The sequence below is a fragment of the Tachysurus vachellii genome, chromosome 7 (genome assembly GCF_030014155.1).
Source record: "Tachysurus vachellii isolate PV-2020 chromosome 7, HZAU_Pvac_v1, whole genome shotgun sequence".
Classification (NCBI taxonomy): Eukaryota; Metazoa; Chordata; class Actinopteri; order Siluriformes; family Bagridae; genus Tachysurus; species Tachysurus vachellii.
In genome coordinates, this window is record NC_083466.1 from 11159312 (window position 1) to 11177174 (window position 17863).

Here is a 17863-nt window from a genome sequence, read left to right on the forward strand (position 1 = left end):
ATGACTGGCATCTCTAAACTGTTCCTAGTGTGTGAGTGTGTGAGATTGGCCAATGTGACGGGTTGTCACCAGTGTGTCTTGTGATAGAGAAAATCGATGTATGGATGGATGGCTAACACCAAAGAAGGCAAGCTGGGACTGTGTTTTAGTACAGTAACTAAATCCATTCATTCATCTTCAGCAACTATTTCTTCCTGGCAACATTGTACGTGAGACTGGAATAATCCCTGGATGGAATGCCATGAAAACATGCACGCACATGTTCAATTCAACTGCATGCATGTATTTTAAGGAGGTAGGATGAAGCTAGAGTACCTGAAGGAATATGTACAGTTCTACACAGACAGTAACCCAAACTCAATAATGACCCGTTCTCCAGGTCCCTGGAGCTGTGAGGTGACAATGCTTCCTGCTCTTCCATATTCATGCCAAAAAGTGAGAAAAAAAAATGCAACGGTTATACTTCAGTTAGTCACTATTACACAGACAAATGATTTATGTTTAATAGTGTAAAGACACAAACATCTTTAGTAAGTTATAAAGCTGCATAGGAAATCAACAGGAGAAAGAGTTCAGTAATGTAAACATGTACTATGATAAGAATAATAAATGGAACACTTCTTTTTGAATAACTTTCTCTTTTGAGATGATGCCCTGTAAAGCCACATTAATCAATAAATCATTTGTTGACATTTTAATATCAGAATACAGAAAGAGAAGTCTTGGTCCACCTTTCTATAGAATTTGCATAGTATAAGACGTAAACCTGGTAAAAACTCCATCATGTCACTCTCTGTTGGTCAGAAGAACTTGAGGAGATTTTCAGCACAGTCAAACTTTGTGCAACCTGATATTCTCTTTTCACTGTCTTTTTTCCCCTCTCTGTTCATTCTATCCCCTTCTCAGTTTGGCTTCCTGGTTCTGGACAGCCAGCAGAAGAGGAGGGAGGAAGTGTAGACGTTGGGTGGTCCTTGTTGTCCCCAGCCCCGCCCCTTCTAACTCGCCATTGGAGGATACATGTGTCTTTTCCACCCAGTGAGAGGAGGTGACTGTCATTGTGAGTGAAGCGGACGTTTGTCACGTGACTGCCGTGACCGTCATACTTGTGGCTGGGTGCCTAAAAAAGAAAAAAATCAGAAGCATCAGAAAAAATGCCATAAAAAAATACGAGAGAAAAAGATGGAAGAAATTCAATTGAATTTAGAAGAATATTACCACTAATAGATATCCAGGGCTTATTTATTTAGAATGTTATTTTTACACTGAAGCTGTTTAGACTAGACTGTAATTATAGTACATGTGGCCCGATTTCCAGGAAAATCTTGGTCTAATAAAGATACACAGACAGACTGCTTTGAGACCCACAAAGTTCACCACTTGACTAGCAGTTTGGCAGCTTTAAACAGATTCCAGTGTCAGCCAACTTTTGCTTTTAATTCCAATCTATGACTGAAAAGATTCAAAGATATTATGCTGTGTTATTTCTTTTGCACTAACCTTCAGTTTAGGGCACGGATACTGGAATAAGTGAACTTTGCAGAAATCATCAGCCACTGCTACCAGTCTTTCACTGTTAGAGCGACACAGAGCGTTGATGTCTGTTCCATCTGAACCCTCCAGCCACACACCTAAAGAAAACATGACACCAAAACATATTCAAAAGAATTCGATAACATCAACAGAAACATACCTTAAGCATTTTTTAGTGAGTCTGTCTCACCCATGACATGGAAGCCCAAAACGCAGGTATAGGAAGCCCACTCGCGATCCTTACTCTCAAAGCGATTTCGCAGCAATTTACAGCCTCCAGCAATGTCCCCTGTGTTAAAAACAAGCTCTGTTAAATTTGTGTAGCCTGAGACATGCTGCATGTATACAAGCGCTGGGATTTTCAAGTGCACGTTAATTTTAATCAGTCAAAAAAAAAAAAAAAAAAAAATTACTCAAATTAAATGTGCAGTTTGCATTTTTTTAATTTCTGTATTTTGTAAATAATTTATTTCATTCCTTTCTTGTAGAGTAGCTTGGATGATGAACATGATCAAAACAACAATGCATTTTAATGTGGCAATTTTTTTTTGGGGAAAACTGACTTGCAGCTCAGGGAAGAGAGAGAGGGACAGAGAGAGAAAGAGAGAGGGTATAGAGAGAGAGAGAGAGAGAGAGAGAGAGAGAGAGAGAGAGAGAGAAGGAGAGAGAGAGGGAGAACGAGAAAGAGTGGGAAGAGAGAGGGAAAGAGAGAGAGCGAGAGAGAGAGAAAGAGAGAGGGTAGAGAGAGAGAGCAAGAGAGAGAGAGAAGACTAATCTTACACAATAATGCATCAAAGCAATACAAAAAATTCTGGTCGGTCAAGAAGATCATCTAATGAGCATCTGCACAACTGAGTCGATCTACACAACTGTCTATAAAGATAAATTATATCATGCAAACCCCGAATTTACAAATAACTTTCACTGACCACTTTAGAAAGCGTTCTACAAACACGGAATCACACACAAACTGTTTATTTTAATAATTCACCACCTGCTCATTCACTTCCACTGAAGAGTTTTTTCCCCTCAGTCTAGTAAACATGTTGAAGGCTTGTTCATGGTAATCACACATACATCTACAGATGCAGCAGAAACAGATTAGTTTAAAAAATGCTGGAGAATTTATTTATTCTGAAGGTTTTGGTGTCTCTTTACTGCCTGGGAAAATGCATCAAGATGTTATGTTTAATAACTGGCAACTAAAGTCAGGAGAACATTTAGGAGCGTACAAGGATCATCTGTCTCAGATGTTAAGGTGTCTGTGGCAGATGAGGAACAGCTTTCTGTTAAAAGCTTTGCAGACAAGTTTTAAAAGAGCATAAAATGTGAATTCGAATTCAGCATTGAGGCAGAAATAAAAACAAACAAAAAAAGATGATAAAGATTAAGAACAATTTCTTTACATGATGGACAGAAATTTGACTTACAGTAAAGGATTTCATAATCTCCTGAATTAGACATGATATACTTCCCATCCTTGGACCAGTCAAGATGTGTGATAAAACTGGAATGACCCTGACAGGGTAAAGAGAGTGGAAAAGCTTAGTAATGACTGTTTACATTAATTGTTATGATGTAAATGTCACTGAAAATTGCACATGGTTAAATACACCAGAACAAAATAAAAGACTCACAAGTGCAGACACATCTGCTCCAGCATGCTTGGCTTACCGTGCACTTTCCGAAGCGTGTGTAGCGCCGACCCCCCTCTGTCACGCTGTAAATATAAATGAAGTTGTCATGGGAACCAACAGCCAAAAAGCTGCCATCTGTGAAGAGAAAAGCGATGTCAATAATAAAGGCAAAAAGAAAACATACAGTACTCGCAGGTCAAACATAGTATGTATGACATTATTGTATGATTAATTCTGACTGTATTGATATTTTATCCTCTCCTTCTTTGCATTAAATAGATACTTAACAGGCTCTGCAATATCCTTACGTTTACTTCATCTTATATGTACAATTATATGGCATATTCTGCCATTTGTACAAGTTTAGATGGAAATTACATCATATAAAAGCACTCGAATTAAATACTATCCGTTCAACTTATCCGAGTCATTATACTCCGTTTTGATTCCTGGCTTAAACTTAAACCAAGCAGTAACAAACTTTATAACTTTATATAACATCACAATACGGATATCCACAATACGAATATTTACAAAGGATGTATAATGGCTCGAACACGACTCAAGCAAGGGTTTAGGCCTTGGGATCTGACCTGGTGAGTATCTCATGACAGAGAGCTGCTCGTTTCCATCAGTCAAATCAGACACCACTTCTTGGTTCTTCAGATCCAGCACCAGCCACCTGCAGCACATATAGTAATGGTGGTTAATTTATTACATTCATATTACAGATTGATTACATAAATTATTTGGTGGAGAAAGATTTGTCTTCTTCTTCTTCTACTCCTTTTGGCTTTTCCCGTTAGGGTACCCACAGCGAATCATCTGTTTCCACCTAACTCTATTCCCAGCATCCTCTACTCTTGCACTAATTAACTTCATGTCCTCATTTAACACATCCACATATCTCCTCTTTGGCCTTCATCTTGACCTCTTATCTGCCAGCTCCATCTCCAACATCCTTCTACCAATAAAACCATCTCAATCCAGCCTCTCTGACCTTGTCCTCAAAACAGCCAACCTGAGCTGTCCCTCTGATGTGCTCGTTCCTAATCGTGTACATCCTCGTCACTCCTAAAGAGAACCTCAACATCCTCATCTCTGCTACCTCCATCTCTGCCTCATGTCTTTTCCTCACTGCTACAGTCTCCAACACATACATAGCTGCTCTCACTACTGTCTTGTACATCTTTCCTTTGATGGAGGAGAAAGCTTTGTGATAACAGTATAAATGATGTCATGCTTGAACTGGTATTAACCTGAAATCTGCAGAAATGTTTATGGGCAAACTCAGACACAAGTGTGTAGGAGTTTATATTAGAGAATTGGTACAAATAACCTGTACAGAAAAATATTTACTGTTGATTAACTGTCCTCTTTGTAGTCATTTCTTCAAACGGCAGAATCTTTGTACGTTCCTAGAGAGCATGAATCTACAGTACGTGCCAGGTTCTCGTTTACATTCCCAGCATTTATAACTAAATATTTATATATATATGTATGTATATATATATATATATATATATATATATATATATATATATATATATATATATATATATATATATATATAATTAAATGCCTTCTATAGAGACCTTGGGATTTATGACCTTGTTTTAAACATTCATTTCTTGTCCAATATGAACTGATAATCCAACTCCACATAATTTTTAATATGTAAATATTTCCAAAAATGATTTTTTTTTTTTTTTTACTAAATTGTTCTTTATTTCTATTGGCTTATAAACAGAGACATACATGAAGTAAAATGCCACTTTACCTTCCGGTGCTCAGTCCGACAGAAACAACAGATCCGTTGGGACAGAAATCAGCACATAGTCCCGACTCCTAAAGCACAACAGTGAGGAATGTTGATAAACGTCTACATAACAGACCTTTGTCCTGATTTCTGTATGAAGCCATATCTGTTTTTGCTCTTTTACCTCTAGAGTGGTGCACCAGCCCAGGCTGTGTTCTTCAGCGTTCCACATACACACCTGTTTGTCATTACCGCAAGTGAGAAAGATGTTTTGCGAGGGGTGTGTGGCCAGACCCCACATCTCATCTACATGACCCTGAGAAACCAAAGAGCAAATTTATCGTGAATGTAAACTTTACCATGGAAAATTAAATAAAATGAATCTGCCACTTAAACAGAAAAACACAAAGTGAGTTTGCCAAGATTGGAGTAGAAGAACTCGGGTTTTCCTGACCTCTCATCCCTACTGAACACCTTTGGGATGAACTGGAACACTAACTGCAGCCCAGACTTCCTCACCCAACATCACTAATATTCTTGTAGCTGAGTGACCACAAATCCTCACAGCCACACTGTTTAAAAACTTGAACACTGGCCATGCTGTGTATACTTAAAGTGATTCATTATCTTGGATAATAAACACTCATGTCATGTCATCATCCTGTAACAGCTGATTTATTGGTATTACTAATGCAGCTGTTTCACACCACAATTAATCACGTACCTCTATGATTTGTGTAGTGTAGTATGTGAACACCAGATTTAGACATGTTAACGTCACATGCAGAGAGCCAAGAAGAGAGGATGAAGTCTAACATGCTTTCATGAGTCATGTCAAGCCAGTCACCACAGGGTAACTCAGCACAATATGAAGAACACGCTTTCTGCCCTCGCTTAGTGTCACACTGATCGACAGGCGAATTACTCTTACTCTCCATGAATGGCTGTGGCATCATCAGGATCTGAATTAGCAAATCTCTCGTCTAATGCTTTGTACTTGTGAGACATATATACAGTTTTCTCAGAAGTGTGTATAGTAAAATACTTCCATATTTTTTGTTTATTCATGGATCAATCTTGCGATATAAAAATACTTCACCTAGATATCTGAACAGCTGAGTCACAAACGACATGTAAACACTTGTCAATCTTACACTTACCTGAAATACTTAAACTAGCACGAAAAAATAATAAAAAGAAAAAAATTATTAAAAAAAGGAATACTTTTGTTTTATGAAAAAAAAAATTGTGCGCTCTTCTTGCTGCATTGCCTTCCAACAAAGTTTTAGACTGATGTTATTCTTAGTCTTTGACCTAGTGAACCAGTATCATGGTGCAATCATTGATAGAGACTTCACAAGCACTTCTTTTAGTCACGCTGGATAAGGGCATCTGAAATGCCCGTAAATGTAAATGTAAATTATGTATGCGCTATATAATGTTTACTGGATTGGTTATGATAAATTGCCCATCGGTAAGAAACAAATTGTGTCTGTACAGTATGTGAGTGTTTGTGGTGTCCTGATATGGACTGGCTTCATGGTATTTGCTCTGAAACCAAAACAAGAAGTGATTCAAACTAAATTCCTTACAGAAGATGAATAAATGAGTGAACAAAGCAATATAATGAAAAAAATCAAAAATGCACACTGACTGCCTCATGACTCATCTCTGACTGACTCGTGACATCAGATTATTACACTGAATTGTGCATTTACTGTAGAATTCTCTGTATGTCCTTCAGAATACAGGATAAAATACAGACGTATGTAGCTTATTAAAAAAAACAACACATGACCAGACATCCAAACATGAGTTCAAATAATAGTTCAGATGTCTCAATCATAACATGTGTAAAATGTTAAGGCTGGACAGACTGATGAGAAGATGTACTTGTTCTAGTTCCCATGGAACAAATCTGAAAAATCTATTACACATTTCCTCATCATGGCTTCCTTAGGGAAAAAAAGTTTGCCAGAGCTGCCATGTGATCATCATATCTCACCTGGACTATGGCCACAAACCCATCTGAAAATGTGCCTCGGAGTATGGCATTCCGGGTCGTTCCGACAAGCAGTTCCTCTCCGTCCACGTCTGCAATGGTACGGACTGCTCCAAACTTCTCTGGAATCTGGACAGATCATGAGGGCAACTTTTAGTGTCAGTGTCAAGGTCTCTGTCTGTGTGTCTCTCTATATCTCTGTTTCTCTGTCTTTGTGTGTATCTTTCTCTTTATGTGTGTGTGTGTCTCTCTAGGAGTCTGTCTCTTACCCAGAAGACACATACACATACACACACATAAGAACACACACACATCTCACCTCACACTCCCTCTCGGGTGCTAGGTCCGCACTCCAGCGGATGATCCTGCGGTCTTTCCCACCGCCGCTGAGCAGACCACCTCCCTGCAGGACACACAAGGAAAAGACGCTGCCTTCATGCGCTCGGGTCTGCTTCATAATCTGAAACGTCTCTGCAAAGACAGAGAGGAGTTCGAACATGTCAAAGAGAATGAGACAAATGTTTCAGATCTTTGTGCTTTACTACTGTTCTGCTTTAATAAGACATGAGATATTTTTCCTGTCATTAATTAACTTCGAATTTTCCTGTCCAAACAGTCATTGCCTAGACAATAAGTGCTACTGTACATGCTCCAACCTGCTAGAGATCCTGCCCCATGGGCTGATGATAAAAATGTCGATAAATACGATGACAGAAATGTATACCTTTTGCACCTTTGCCCAGTGTCTTGATGTCAGCTGCTGATTTGCCCCATGTCAGGATATTACCTTCGGAATCCCCTGTTAACACATCCCCCGTTAAGCTGAACACAAAACACATGATGAACTTGGGCTTCTTATATTTCTGTAAGACAAAACGAGAACACAAATCAAGTTAAATTATACAGCATACGTCATTATCTCAACTCCATTATTAACATTATTTATTTATTATACCACAGAACTGTGATTTCTTTTGCTTCTGTTCAATGCAAACAAGTAAAAAATCATGCATACTGGGGTGAGGCATTATTTTCATATAAAAATCACATCATTCTGCATATTCCACAACAATCTGTCAGTGATTACATGAATGCTTCATTCATTTATCATACGTTGAACGTTTTATGAGTTTATGGATATAATTAATGTTGTAGAGCATTCAAGAGACAAGTTCCTGTTCCCTGTTATGTTATAGCCTGAATAAACAGTTGTTCCCTTAACAGCCTTCCACTCTACCGCTCACTCACACACTCATTCTTCTCTCTCTCTCTCTCGCGCTTTTTCTCTCCCTCTCTGCCTCTGTCTGTCTTTCTTTGTCTGTTTTTCTCGCTTTCTCTCTCCACCCATCTGTCTGTTTGTCTCTCTCTCCCTCTTTCTCTCAGTTCCTTTCACTCTGTATCTCTTATTTTCTCCCTCCCTATTTCTGTCTATCTTCCCTCTCTCTCTCTCTCTCTCTCTCTCTCTCTCTCTCTCTCTCACACACACACACACACACAGAAACAAAATGCAAACGCCCAAAATGTCATTACACAGAGAAAATATAAAGCGTAACTGCTACTGAGAGAGTAGCAACTGACTCCCTCACAGCTTTCTCGTATAAACGATTAAGAGACACTTTCTTAAGCAACAACATGTTTTTTATTATTAGTCCTAATTTACACAGACTCTCTGTTGCACAAGTCCCTGTGCTTGAGCTGTTGCTATAGAAACCATAATTTATTCATTTAAGTGCATTAACATTCACAGGTTTCTATTAATGTGCACATTCTAACACGTTATTATTTCTCTAGAATCAAGTTAGGCGAAGATTAAAAAAGGATTTTGACTGCTGCTAGGGTGTTTTTCTAAAAAAAAATGTTGTTTTATGAAAATTTACATAACGTTCTAGGGTCAATGTTACATGGGAAAGTCTTCAGGACAGAGAGCTTTGTGAGAGAGTTTCCCAGTTATTGATCTAGCTACATTCATTAACTAAAACAGAATAAAAACAAGCGCCTGGTGAGTGAATGAATATAGACATTGATCACGACAGGATCCGACGTCCACAACGTTAAACATAACTAAAAAGCAAAAACTGATATGTAATTATTTAGCCCTTTTAACCAGTATATTGACATGAATGGAAATCTACTTATTAGTATAAACAGATGACTTTTTTTTATGGCCGCAAATCTTTATAAAAAAGCTAGCAGTAAACGTCAGTACACGTAATTTCGTGTCAGATGTTTTTACCTCTGTTAGGTTGTTAACCTTTCTCTGAATTTTAGAGGTTGAAAATAACACCTTCAAATTTTTGATGCTTATGAACATCTCAGAGAGCAGAAATGAATTTAATATCAGCGTTTACTTAGAAGATAGAAACAATTGTGTGGAAAAAAAACAGAAATACTTCTAAAAAAAAACTTCATATTCTTAAAGTGCTTTGTGTCTACTTTCAAGTGAGCCGTTAAGCACCAATGTGGACTGTGACATGATAAAGAAATTCAGTGCTTAACATAGACACCACAGAACAGGTGCAAATTCCAAGAGGAACAAAACACTTGTAACACGTGCTGTTGTAAATAATAATACTATTGCAGCCAGTCACTTTCTTCAGATCGCCTCGCATCATTTTTTTATTAATACCTTTCCTGTAACAGCATGCCCATTCATGTATTAATCCTGAAGTAGAATATATCAAATGTAGCAGCACTCACTCCAAAGATGCCCTGTTTCTTGGTCAGTGTTCCAGCACTCAGAGTCCAAAAGTAAACATGCGACTTCCCACAAGTGATGATGTTATTGGTGTCTGCAGGGTTGAACTCCACCGCGAACACTGTCTCATTAGTGCTCTGGGAATCACAGGGTACAACATACATATAAACATGAAAGCCAGATTTCCAGTTACATGTACAATAATGTTAATGTAAAAATGTGACATAATACAGAGCATCGTGGAAAAAAACGTATAGTTGTTTTTTTTGCTATAGTTTCTCATTGTTGTGAAGTCCCATAACTTAACCACTGCTGTCATGTCATGTGGTTAGTGTTGATTTTGTGTTTGCCTTGTGCCTTTGTTCCTGTTTAAATCTTGTCTCCGCCCCTTTTCATTCATTGCTTTGTTACCTGATTGTGTTCATCTGTTCTGTGTTTGGCTCTAAAACATTCACAGCTCTAACCTGCTGGTGATAGAATCAAGATCCACCATGACCAAGAAGATGACAAAAGATGAATGAATGAAGGAATGAATGAATGAATGAAATGCATTTATAGAAAGTGGTAGTGCTTTTTTTATGGAGTTTTATTTAAGTTCATGAACAAAAAACAGAGGCCAACATTTTATAGGCATTAGTCATGTCTCTCATGACCTTGGTGTGGATTAAAAGTGCATCTCTTCCACCCTTTTGTTGATTTTTTTTGGAGACGCGTATTCTTTTGTTGCGCAGAGACATTGTAAAAATGGCCTGTCGGTATTACTTTATAATGCCGACCTTTCAGACTGCCCTTATATGACCTGAAAATGTGCTTAGGCACAATTATCTTTTATTCCCAGCACAAATACTTTGCAAAGTAAATGTAGTTCGTAGTACTTCGTTGTGTTCTGCCATGTCTAAAGAATACCCTTGAGGATGGAGTCTTTCCCTGAGAATCCATTTTATTCTCACTGTAGATTTCTTGTGCATCCAGAAAGGAGGTCTAATTAAACTGTCCATGTCACTGCTAACAACCCTTCTGAAGCTTCCGCCTGAATAGCTGAATAATTACAACCATCCTTCACAAACGGATCTTCAACCAGAAATTGAACAAGCTTTCAAGACTTGTATGTATACCCTGGTTCCACCGAGATACTAAATCACGTCTTCTAACTTGTAAAATCATCCAGTGAGCAGGGAGATCAAGACAAATGGCTCCATTCTTCTAAGGACACTCCAACAACTCCAACAAACTACTACAAATAAAGCAACGAAGAAAAATTAGCCCACTCCTGTAAACCCCTATACTCCTTCACTCACTACCACGTCTTAAATATTTACACCGTTGCCATGGTACCTGCAATGGAACGGTTGTTGTGGAAGTCAAAGATCTCTGAGATGAATGAAGTAGCTGAGAGAGGTTTTTCTACATCTGTGCCAGATATATATGGACAGGAGTGAGAAAGGGAAGCTGAAAGTTGCTGTCTGTATATTTAACTGACTAATTTACTATTAGAGGAGAAAAAGTTGTCAAACAAATGATAATATGATATTACAAAGAAATAAACACTCCTCACTTAAAGAGAACTTGAAATATTGATGACTAACAAGATTGAAATAAAAAGTGTTGACATAAAAGCTAAGAGAATGATTAGGACATTCCTTGAAAATAACTGAAAGGTGATCATGTGAACATTTAATATGAAAAACACAACACTGTGAATGTGATGTGGGTGTTGACTTGGCATGTACATACCTTTACTTCAACAATTTTGCTGTTTTTGTTCCAGTCCCAGACTGACAGCATGTGTTCATTGGAATCATCAATCACACACAGAAATGTCCCAGCGTCCTGTGCCAAAACATTCAACAATAATTATGTCCTGACAGAGTATCAAAATATTCACGTCTATCATCTCGCTGTGCCGTATGTACTTTATGACTGCTATGCTATACGTACCGCGCTCGAGAAGGCTACTGATCCGACACCTCTCTCGAACGTCCCCAGTCCGATCTGCTGCAGCGTCGTCAGCGTAGTGGAGTCCCAGATGTGGACGAACGGCTGTAAAGGCTGGTGAGAGAACACAGATACATACTTCTGAGACTGGAGGAAGTAAGCGTACTGGAATATGTAGCATATTAAGAAACTGTTGCAGTTCAGTTCAAAGTTGCAGAGGAGAGGGATACAAAGGCAGTTTACGTACAAATTGTAATGAAACATGGACAGCAAGATGGACGGCAAAGCAACAAACAGAAGCTAGACAAGGATACACTAAATTACAGAGCGAAACAGGATACAACAGAGGGTGATGTGCGCGGGGTGATGGGAACTATGTGATAGGTTTCAGTTGCCTCACTCCAAACATACCTTGCCATCTTTATCCACACCTGCCGTCTGTCCAGATGCTATAAGCACTTTGTTTGGATGGACTGCAAGACTACAAGGCAAGACAGACCACAAGAGAAATTCAATTAAACTATCCTACTAAAGAAAAATCTACCCTGAATGGCATGTACGAGGTCGTCGCTAGACCCTTTTTCTTGAGGCATGAGTTCCAGTAAAACTTTTATTGCCTCAGTAAACTATCCATGAGAAATCATTGTCTGATGAGGTAGATTACAGCAGATGCGTCTGATAAAAGCAGAGATGGGGGACTCGAGTCATATGACTTGACTCGAGTCCGACTTAAGTCGCAAATTTGAGACAAATATTGACAAATATTAAAAATGACTTTGACTTGACATTCATGACTTGAGACTTACTTGTGACTTGCGCATGTGTGACTTACTCCCACCTCTGGATAAAAGTATTTCATATTCAGCCACAGTTATCATTTACATCATTTGAATTATTTAAAACATGAATCAAAACACCGGCCAAAGCAAAAATGTCCTGAGCATCCTGACCTACTGCCTTCACTTTCTCTTGTGCAATCTCAACTTTTAGTAAGACAGCAATTCATAAAATGAAATTATAACTGAGGATTACTACAATTTAAGGATTATTGAGGATTATTACAGATATCTTATGTGTTGACGAATAGTACGTGCATTTGTTTTTAGTTGAATGAGGACATCCTGTTGTCCACATCTAATTTGAATGGCACAGATTTAACTAGCTAAGACAATGCTCTGCTCTGCTAAACCTCAGTGCAACTGTGTAATATAGATAAACACAGTGCATTCCGGAACATTGAGAACATTGACTCTCTTTGTTTGCTGTCTCCACTACTGCTATGTTGCTTTAAAATGGAAATTATATTGGAAAATGGTGAAAGAGAAGAAAAAAAAATCTAAAAAGATCTCACTCTAATAGGATCAAACAGAGAAACCTGACTGTTAGTCCTTATGCTTCGGTTATCTGAAAACTGTTCTCCTGTTAAATGTTATTGTAACTGCACTAGTGATGTCTCCCTGTGATGTCGACGCAGCACACAGCAAACTACTCGCAAGAACAATGAAAATACAGAATGTAAATTAGCTCCAGAAGTGCTAAAGATCTAACAAATATTTCAACATCAACATATTTAATAGTTCAGAGTGTAGATTTCCTAGGCATAAAAAAACACCCACGTAGCAGTGTATGGTGTGTATTCCTCACTATAGGCCCACACATTTCTTATTATAGGTTAGCTAGATACTGAAAGTCTCTTCACTGTCACCATTTTGAACAAAATCCAAAAACACCTTCCAGATGTCGTAAAATTCAAAAACTCTCCTATCTCTACATATGCGAGTTTCTCAGGAGCCAAAGTTGATATTGAGGTTTTTCAGCCAGTGTGCAAGGGAATGGCTTAAAGATTCATTTTAATAGTAAACTGTGTTTATTATGTCTGATTTTATCATATATCATATCATAGTGAATGTTTCATCTTCTAGCAAGATGTAAATTTCTTTAAGTTGTTAATGTGCATGTTATATACTCACCATCGCACACAGTCCGTGTGTTTATGGTAATACCGCTGCGTTTGTCTACTGACGTGGTAAAGAACTACTACACAGGCTATAAAATACACTGCCTCCCCCGACGGAAGCATGTACAAGTTCCCCCTACAGTCACGTCCTCGATATCCATAGCTAGAAGCAGGTCAAGGAATTTCATTTGGATTACAATGTAATGAACATTATTAAAACATAAAAGAAATTCTTAAGATGGCGCAGGACCATAATTGAAAATGGATACACCCAGTCCAGTTCGAGCTTCTCAGAAGGAAGGTCCATCTTAAGTTCTTCGTAGTTTTGGATGTTTGAGGGAATGTACATGGTGATCGGCCGTCCACGGATGAACATTTTGATTGACTGGCCTAGGATCCCATTAAACAGGTTATAGTCAAATAAAACGCTGACATTCAGTACAATTTTATTTGTATTGCACTTTTAACAATGACAACAAAAATACAGAATAAAAATAATAACGTTTACATTTTAATTAATATTTATCTGGGGCTATACATAATATATGGGGCAAAAACATATATACAGTATAACTATATTAATTATATAAAAAAGAAAACGTTGAACACAGAATTTAACTACTTGCTAAAGTGAAAAGGAAAGCAGAGTAAGTTAGTCTTATAAAAGGCCTCACATTCTAAGAAATGATGTCAGAAAAGTTGGATCAATTTATCATGTTGTCGATATGATCATGATCTGAGATCTAATCCAGATGCAGAATATTGAGTCCTATTAGATCAACAAAATTTGGATTAATCAAGATGTTTAAATTCTTACAAACCATCTGAGTTTTTGTTTGGCTTATGTTTTTGCTTTGTCTGGAGATCCTGGCTTTATGAGTCACTCAATAGTATTATAGTGTAGAATTTATAACATCTTACATGAAGGCTATACTGTCTATTATACAACAGTTAGTTGCAGTCCACTTATTTGTTTGGACGATTGGCGTTCCGGAGTGGAGTTTACCTGTAGTACAACAACACATCACCCTACAGTATGTTTACACTGAAGCCATCACTACAGTAGCGTTAGTGACATCATCAGCAGACATAACAAAGAATACACTGCCTCATGAATGTAAATTTTGACTTAAAATCTGAATATGAATGCTGATATTCAGTACACATGTATATGAAATATTTTAAAAGCAGAATCTACTTGATTTTTGTTGGATGAAAACAGAAAGGCAGTCATGACGAGTGAGCCTTCACATTAATGGCATTCAGCAGATGCCCTTAATCAGAGTGACACATGTTTATCTAATTTTAGACAACTGAGAGTTGACTGAGAGCCTTCCTCAGGGTCCTAGCAATGGCAGCTTGGTGATCTTGGGATTTGAACTCAAAACCATCCAATTATCAGTCTAACATTTCAACCACTGAGCTACCGCTGGCTCACAAATTTGGTTTATGGTATATAATAGCCTAATGTTAAGATGTTTGCCTAACATGCTAGTGAATACGATTGAAGAAGAATTGAACCCTGGAATTAAAACCCTTATATTAATTAGCTTCAACAGCTTTGAAAATAGCTATCCTACTTTTGTCAAGCTTAATAAAAAACTGCATTCAAATGTCAGCTAGATTGTTAGAGATTAGATAAAGCTTGACCATTTTTTTAGGGACTCTAATCTTCTTTAAAATCCATTTTGGTTTGATCAGCATCCCTCTGCCAAAATACACACCGAGCTAGTCAAACTGCCAGAGTTTCTTTTTCAACTTTTCCAGACAGTTGATTATTACCACTCAGACTCCTGGGTGCCAATGTCTGTTAGTTAGATTTTATAGGAATACTTCCTTGTGTGCACCATGTGATTGCACAATCATCGGTATGTTTTCTTGGCATCTGCATGGCCGATTGTCATCTAATTTTGTTTTAGCACTGCATTAATCTAGTGCAGTGGTGTGCACTTCCTTTCTGAACACTTACCAGTGGTGATGTGACTTGATGATGTACTTGTTTTTGTATTTGATTATGTATTTGTTGAGTTATTGAAGACTGTTAATGCTACAACATGATACTATATACTATCCAATCCTTTCTATTCTTCTGTTTCACTGGTGCTTGTAATTGCTCCATGCTGGTACTAAATCTGTGTATAATTGTAAACTGCAGAATAGTGACACCTACCCTGTGTTCCCCTTCTTGAGCCCTGGGATCCTGTAAGGGAGAAATACACAGATAAACATAAGTCTATAGCTCACGATCTGTCAGCCACCTGATTTCAACCATGAACCAGATCACACCCCCACACCCCACCCACCGACACCGGCCTTACTCATTTCATAGAGAAAGAAAAAGAATTTGGTTTCAACCTCAACGCTCATTAGAATGCTTAAGAAATCAGGGCATCGGTGTCCAGTGCAATGTTATGACAATACAAAGTGAAAAGCCAAAAACCGCTCTCGCACTTGGCAGTGTCGGCTAGCTTTGAGTCACCCCGTTGATGCTAATCTGTTTGGATGGATCACAGAATACATGGCATTTTACAACAGTTTGCAAAAAGGAAGTGAAGTACAGAAAAGAGATTTTGTAAATAATGAAACTCATGGGTCGTTAGTGTACGCTTTTCTTACACTGTTCATGACAGCCACAAAATTGACCAGCTTCATCCAAGCCTAAAATTAGATTTTCAGTTAAACAAAAAAACAAACAAAACAAATAAAATAGCCAAAAAAAAGAGAATCCGTATAAATAGCATGCCATAATCTGAAACTGTGCTTAGTGTATTTGGAGAAACCAGTCCAGTGTCAATGTTTAAGGAATCCAATAAAAACATCAGTCCTGAGTTTGCTGGTTTACTGACTCTTTATTTACTCTACATGCATTTCAGGATACAGACAACAGACCAAGATGACCTGATGCATTCGAAAATAGTGAGGAGCAAAAAAAAACAAAAACATAAACATTTCCCATGAGTTTCTAGTTCTTGTAGCAGAGAAAAGAAGACATTTATCATTCTTGTCAGAAAGTTTACAATCGTGTGGTAATGCAACTAACCACGCTGAGCGAACTTCCAGCCGGAGCACGTAACACTAACGAGCTCTCCTGTGTCTGTGTGCATGTGAATATACGCACGCATGTCTACGTCTACGCTTCGTGTTCCCATGGGAATAATGAGAAATAAAAGAACTAGACATCTAAGGCGCAATTGTTTTTTTTTTTCTCTTTTACGGTGGAAAATCGTGATCGTATTGTGTAAGAAATTCATCACACACAGAGTTTCTTTCAGATCAAGATGAAACTCCCTGGTGGTTTTTTTTAAGCATTGCCAGGGCAAAGAACTTTTTACTCCTGAAGATGAGATTATGAGCGATTCCTGTTCACGAGATGCAGAATTTTTAACACCAAACTATGAAAAGTTTTCGTTTCATTGTTTTCACTGTAGTGCAGCATTAAGATTCAAAACTCTTGTGGAGGACTGGGGTCTGTTCTGTATTTTTAAATCCATAAAGCGTTTCCTTTGTTTGATTTGCCAAGAAACACTGCTGTGAAAATTCATTTGGGGCTGATATATCAGTCAGAGAAATATGTACACCGTTTTTAAATGAAACAGGATGAAACAGTTCTCGAATGATTTTTTTTTCTTCATCAACCTCAATTTCTCACTTAAGTATAAGAAAGCAGGGAGGTTCATATATTTTTCTACAGACACATACTGTAGTAACGTTGAACTTGTGTATCTACTATGTGTGAATATTTGGAATGGCTTTGATTGCAGTTTGGACCGGGACCCGAGCAGGCAAACAGTGTGACTGTGTTTCACTGCAGTGTTTATGAGAATGTGAGGAAAGAGATGTTTTATTACCTGTGTTGGAGAGAAGGTCTTTTGCTCGCCTATTAAAAAGAAAGAAGCAAACAAGAACAAAAAAAAAGAAGAAGAATACTGTCAGTTGTCCAGGGAAATTTTCAGTTGTGCAATACGACTTGCACGTCATTTAAAAAGTCTGTGGGAATCTTTTGTTTCATGTCACCACACGCTAAAATCTAACAGGCTCAAGGTTAGGACGGTGTGATATTTGCACAGAGTGAGATAAAGAAGATGATGTAAAGTTAATATGTTTACAGCTACACCTACTTCACTTTTTATAGTTTTGCATCTTTTCAAATCCACGAGTAATCCAAGTGGAGGTTTTCAACAAGTTCCTTTTCTCTAATATATACTCTAAGTTTGATCCAGAAATAAAACCTTGTTATTTAATTAATTAATGTATTTATTTTACCTTTTGTTTGTTGTAAGCACATACCATGTAATTATGATACCTGGATGAATTCACTCATGAACAATAATTAGTTATAATTAGAATC

At 37.8% G+C, this 17863-nt stretch overlaps 1 protein-coding gene across 2 annotated transcripts in view; it reads right to left on the reverse strand.

Annotated features, from left to right (window-relative positions):
* Positions 1-478: 478 nt before the first annotated feature.
* eml3 (EMAP like 3) overlaps positions 479-17863 on the reverse strand; it is a 34072-nt gene continuing 16687 nt past the window's right edge. For both annotated transcript variants that reach the window (XM_060874269.1, XM_060874268.1), the window contains 19 exons: positions 17364-17392; positions 15686-15715; positions 13785-13905; positions 13529-13678; positions 11970-12039; positions 11562-11672; positions 11358-11453; positions 9626-9760; positions 7653-7791; positions 7248-7399; positions 6932-7057; positions 5111-5242; positions 4948-5015; positions 3761-3849; positions 3205-3302; positions 2961-3048; positions 1721-1819; positions 1498-1628; positions 479-1117 (listed from right to left, as the gene is read on the reverse strand). In XM_060874269.1, the coding sequence (XP_060730252.1) occupies positions 887-1117; positions 1498-1628; positions 1721-1819; positions 2961-3048; positions 3205-3302; positions 3761-3849; positions 4948-5015; positions 5111-5242; positions 6932-7057; positions 7248-7399; positions 7653-7791; positions 9626-9760; positions 11358-11453; positions 11562-11672; positions 11970-12039; positions 13529-13678; positions 13785-13905; positions 15686-15715; positions 17364-17392 (2095 nt within the window). In that variant the 3' untranslated portion in view covers positions 479-886. The remainder of the gene's footprint in view (positions 1118-1497; positions 1629-1720; positions 1820-2960; positions 3049-3204; positions 3303-3760; positions 3850-4947; positions 5016-5110; positions 5243-6931; positions 7058-7247; positions 7400-7652; positions 7792-9625; positions 9761-11357; positions 11454-11561; positions 11673-11969; positions 12040-13528; positions 13679-13784; positions 13906-15685; positions 15716-17363; positions 17393-17863) is intronic.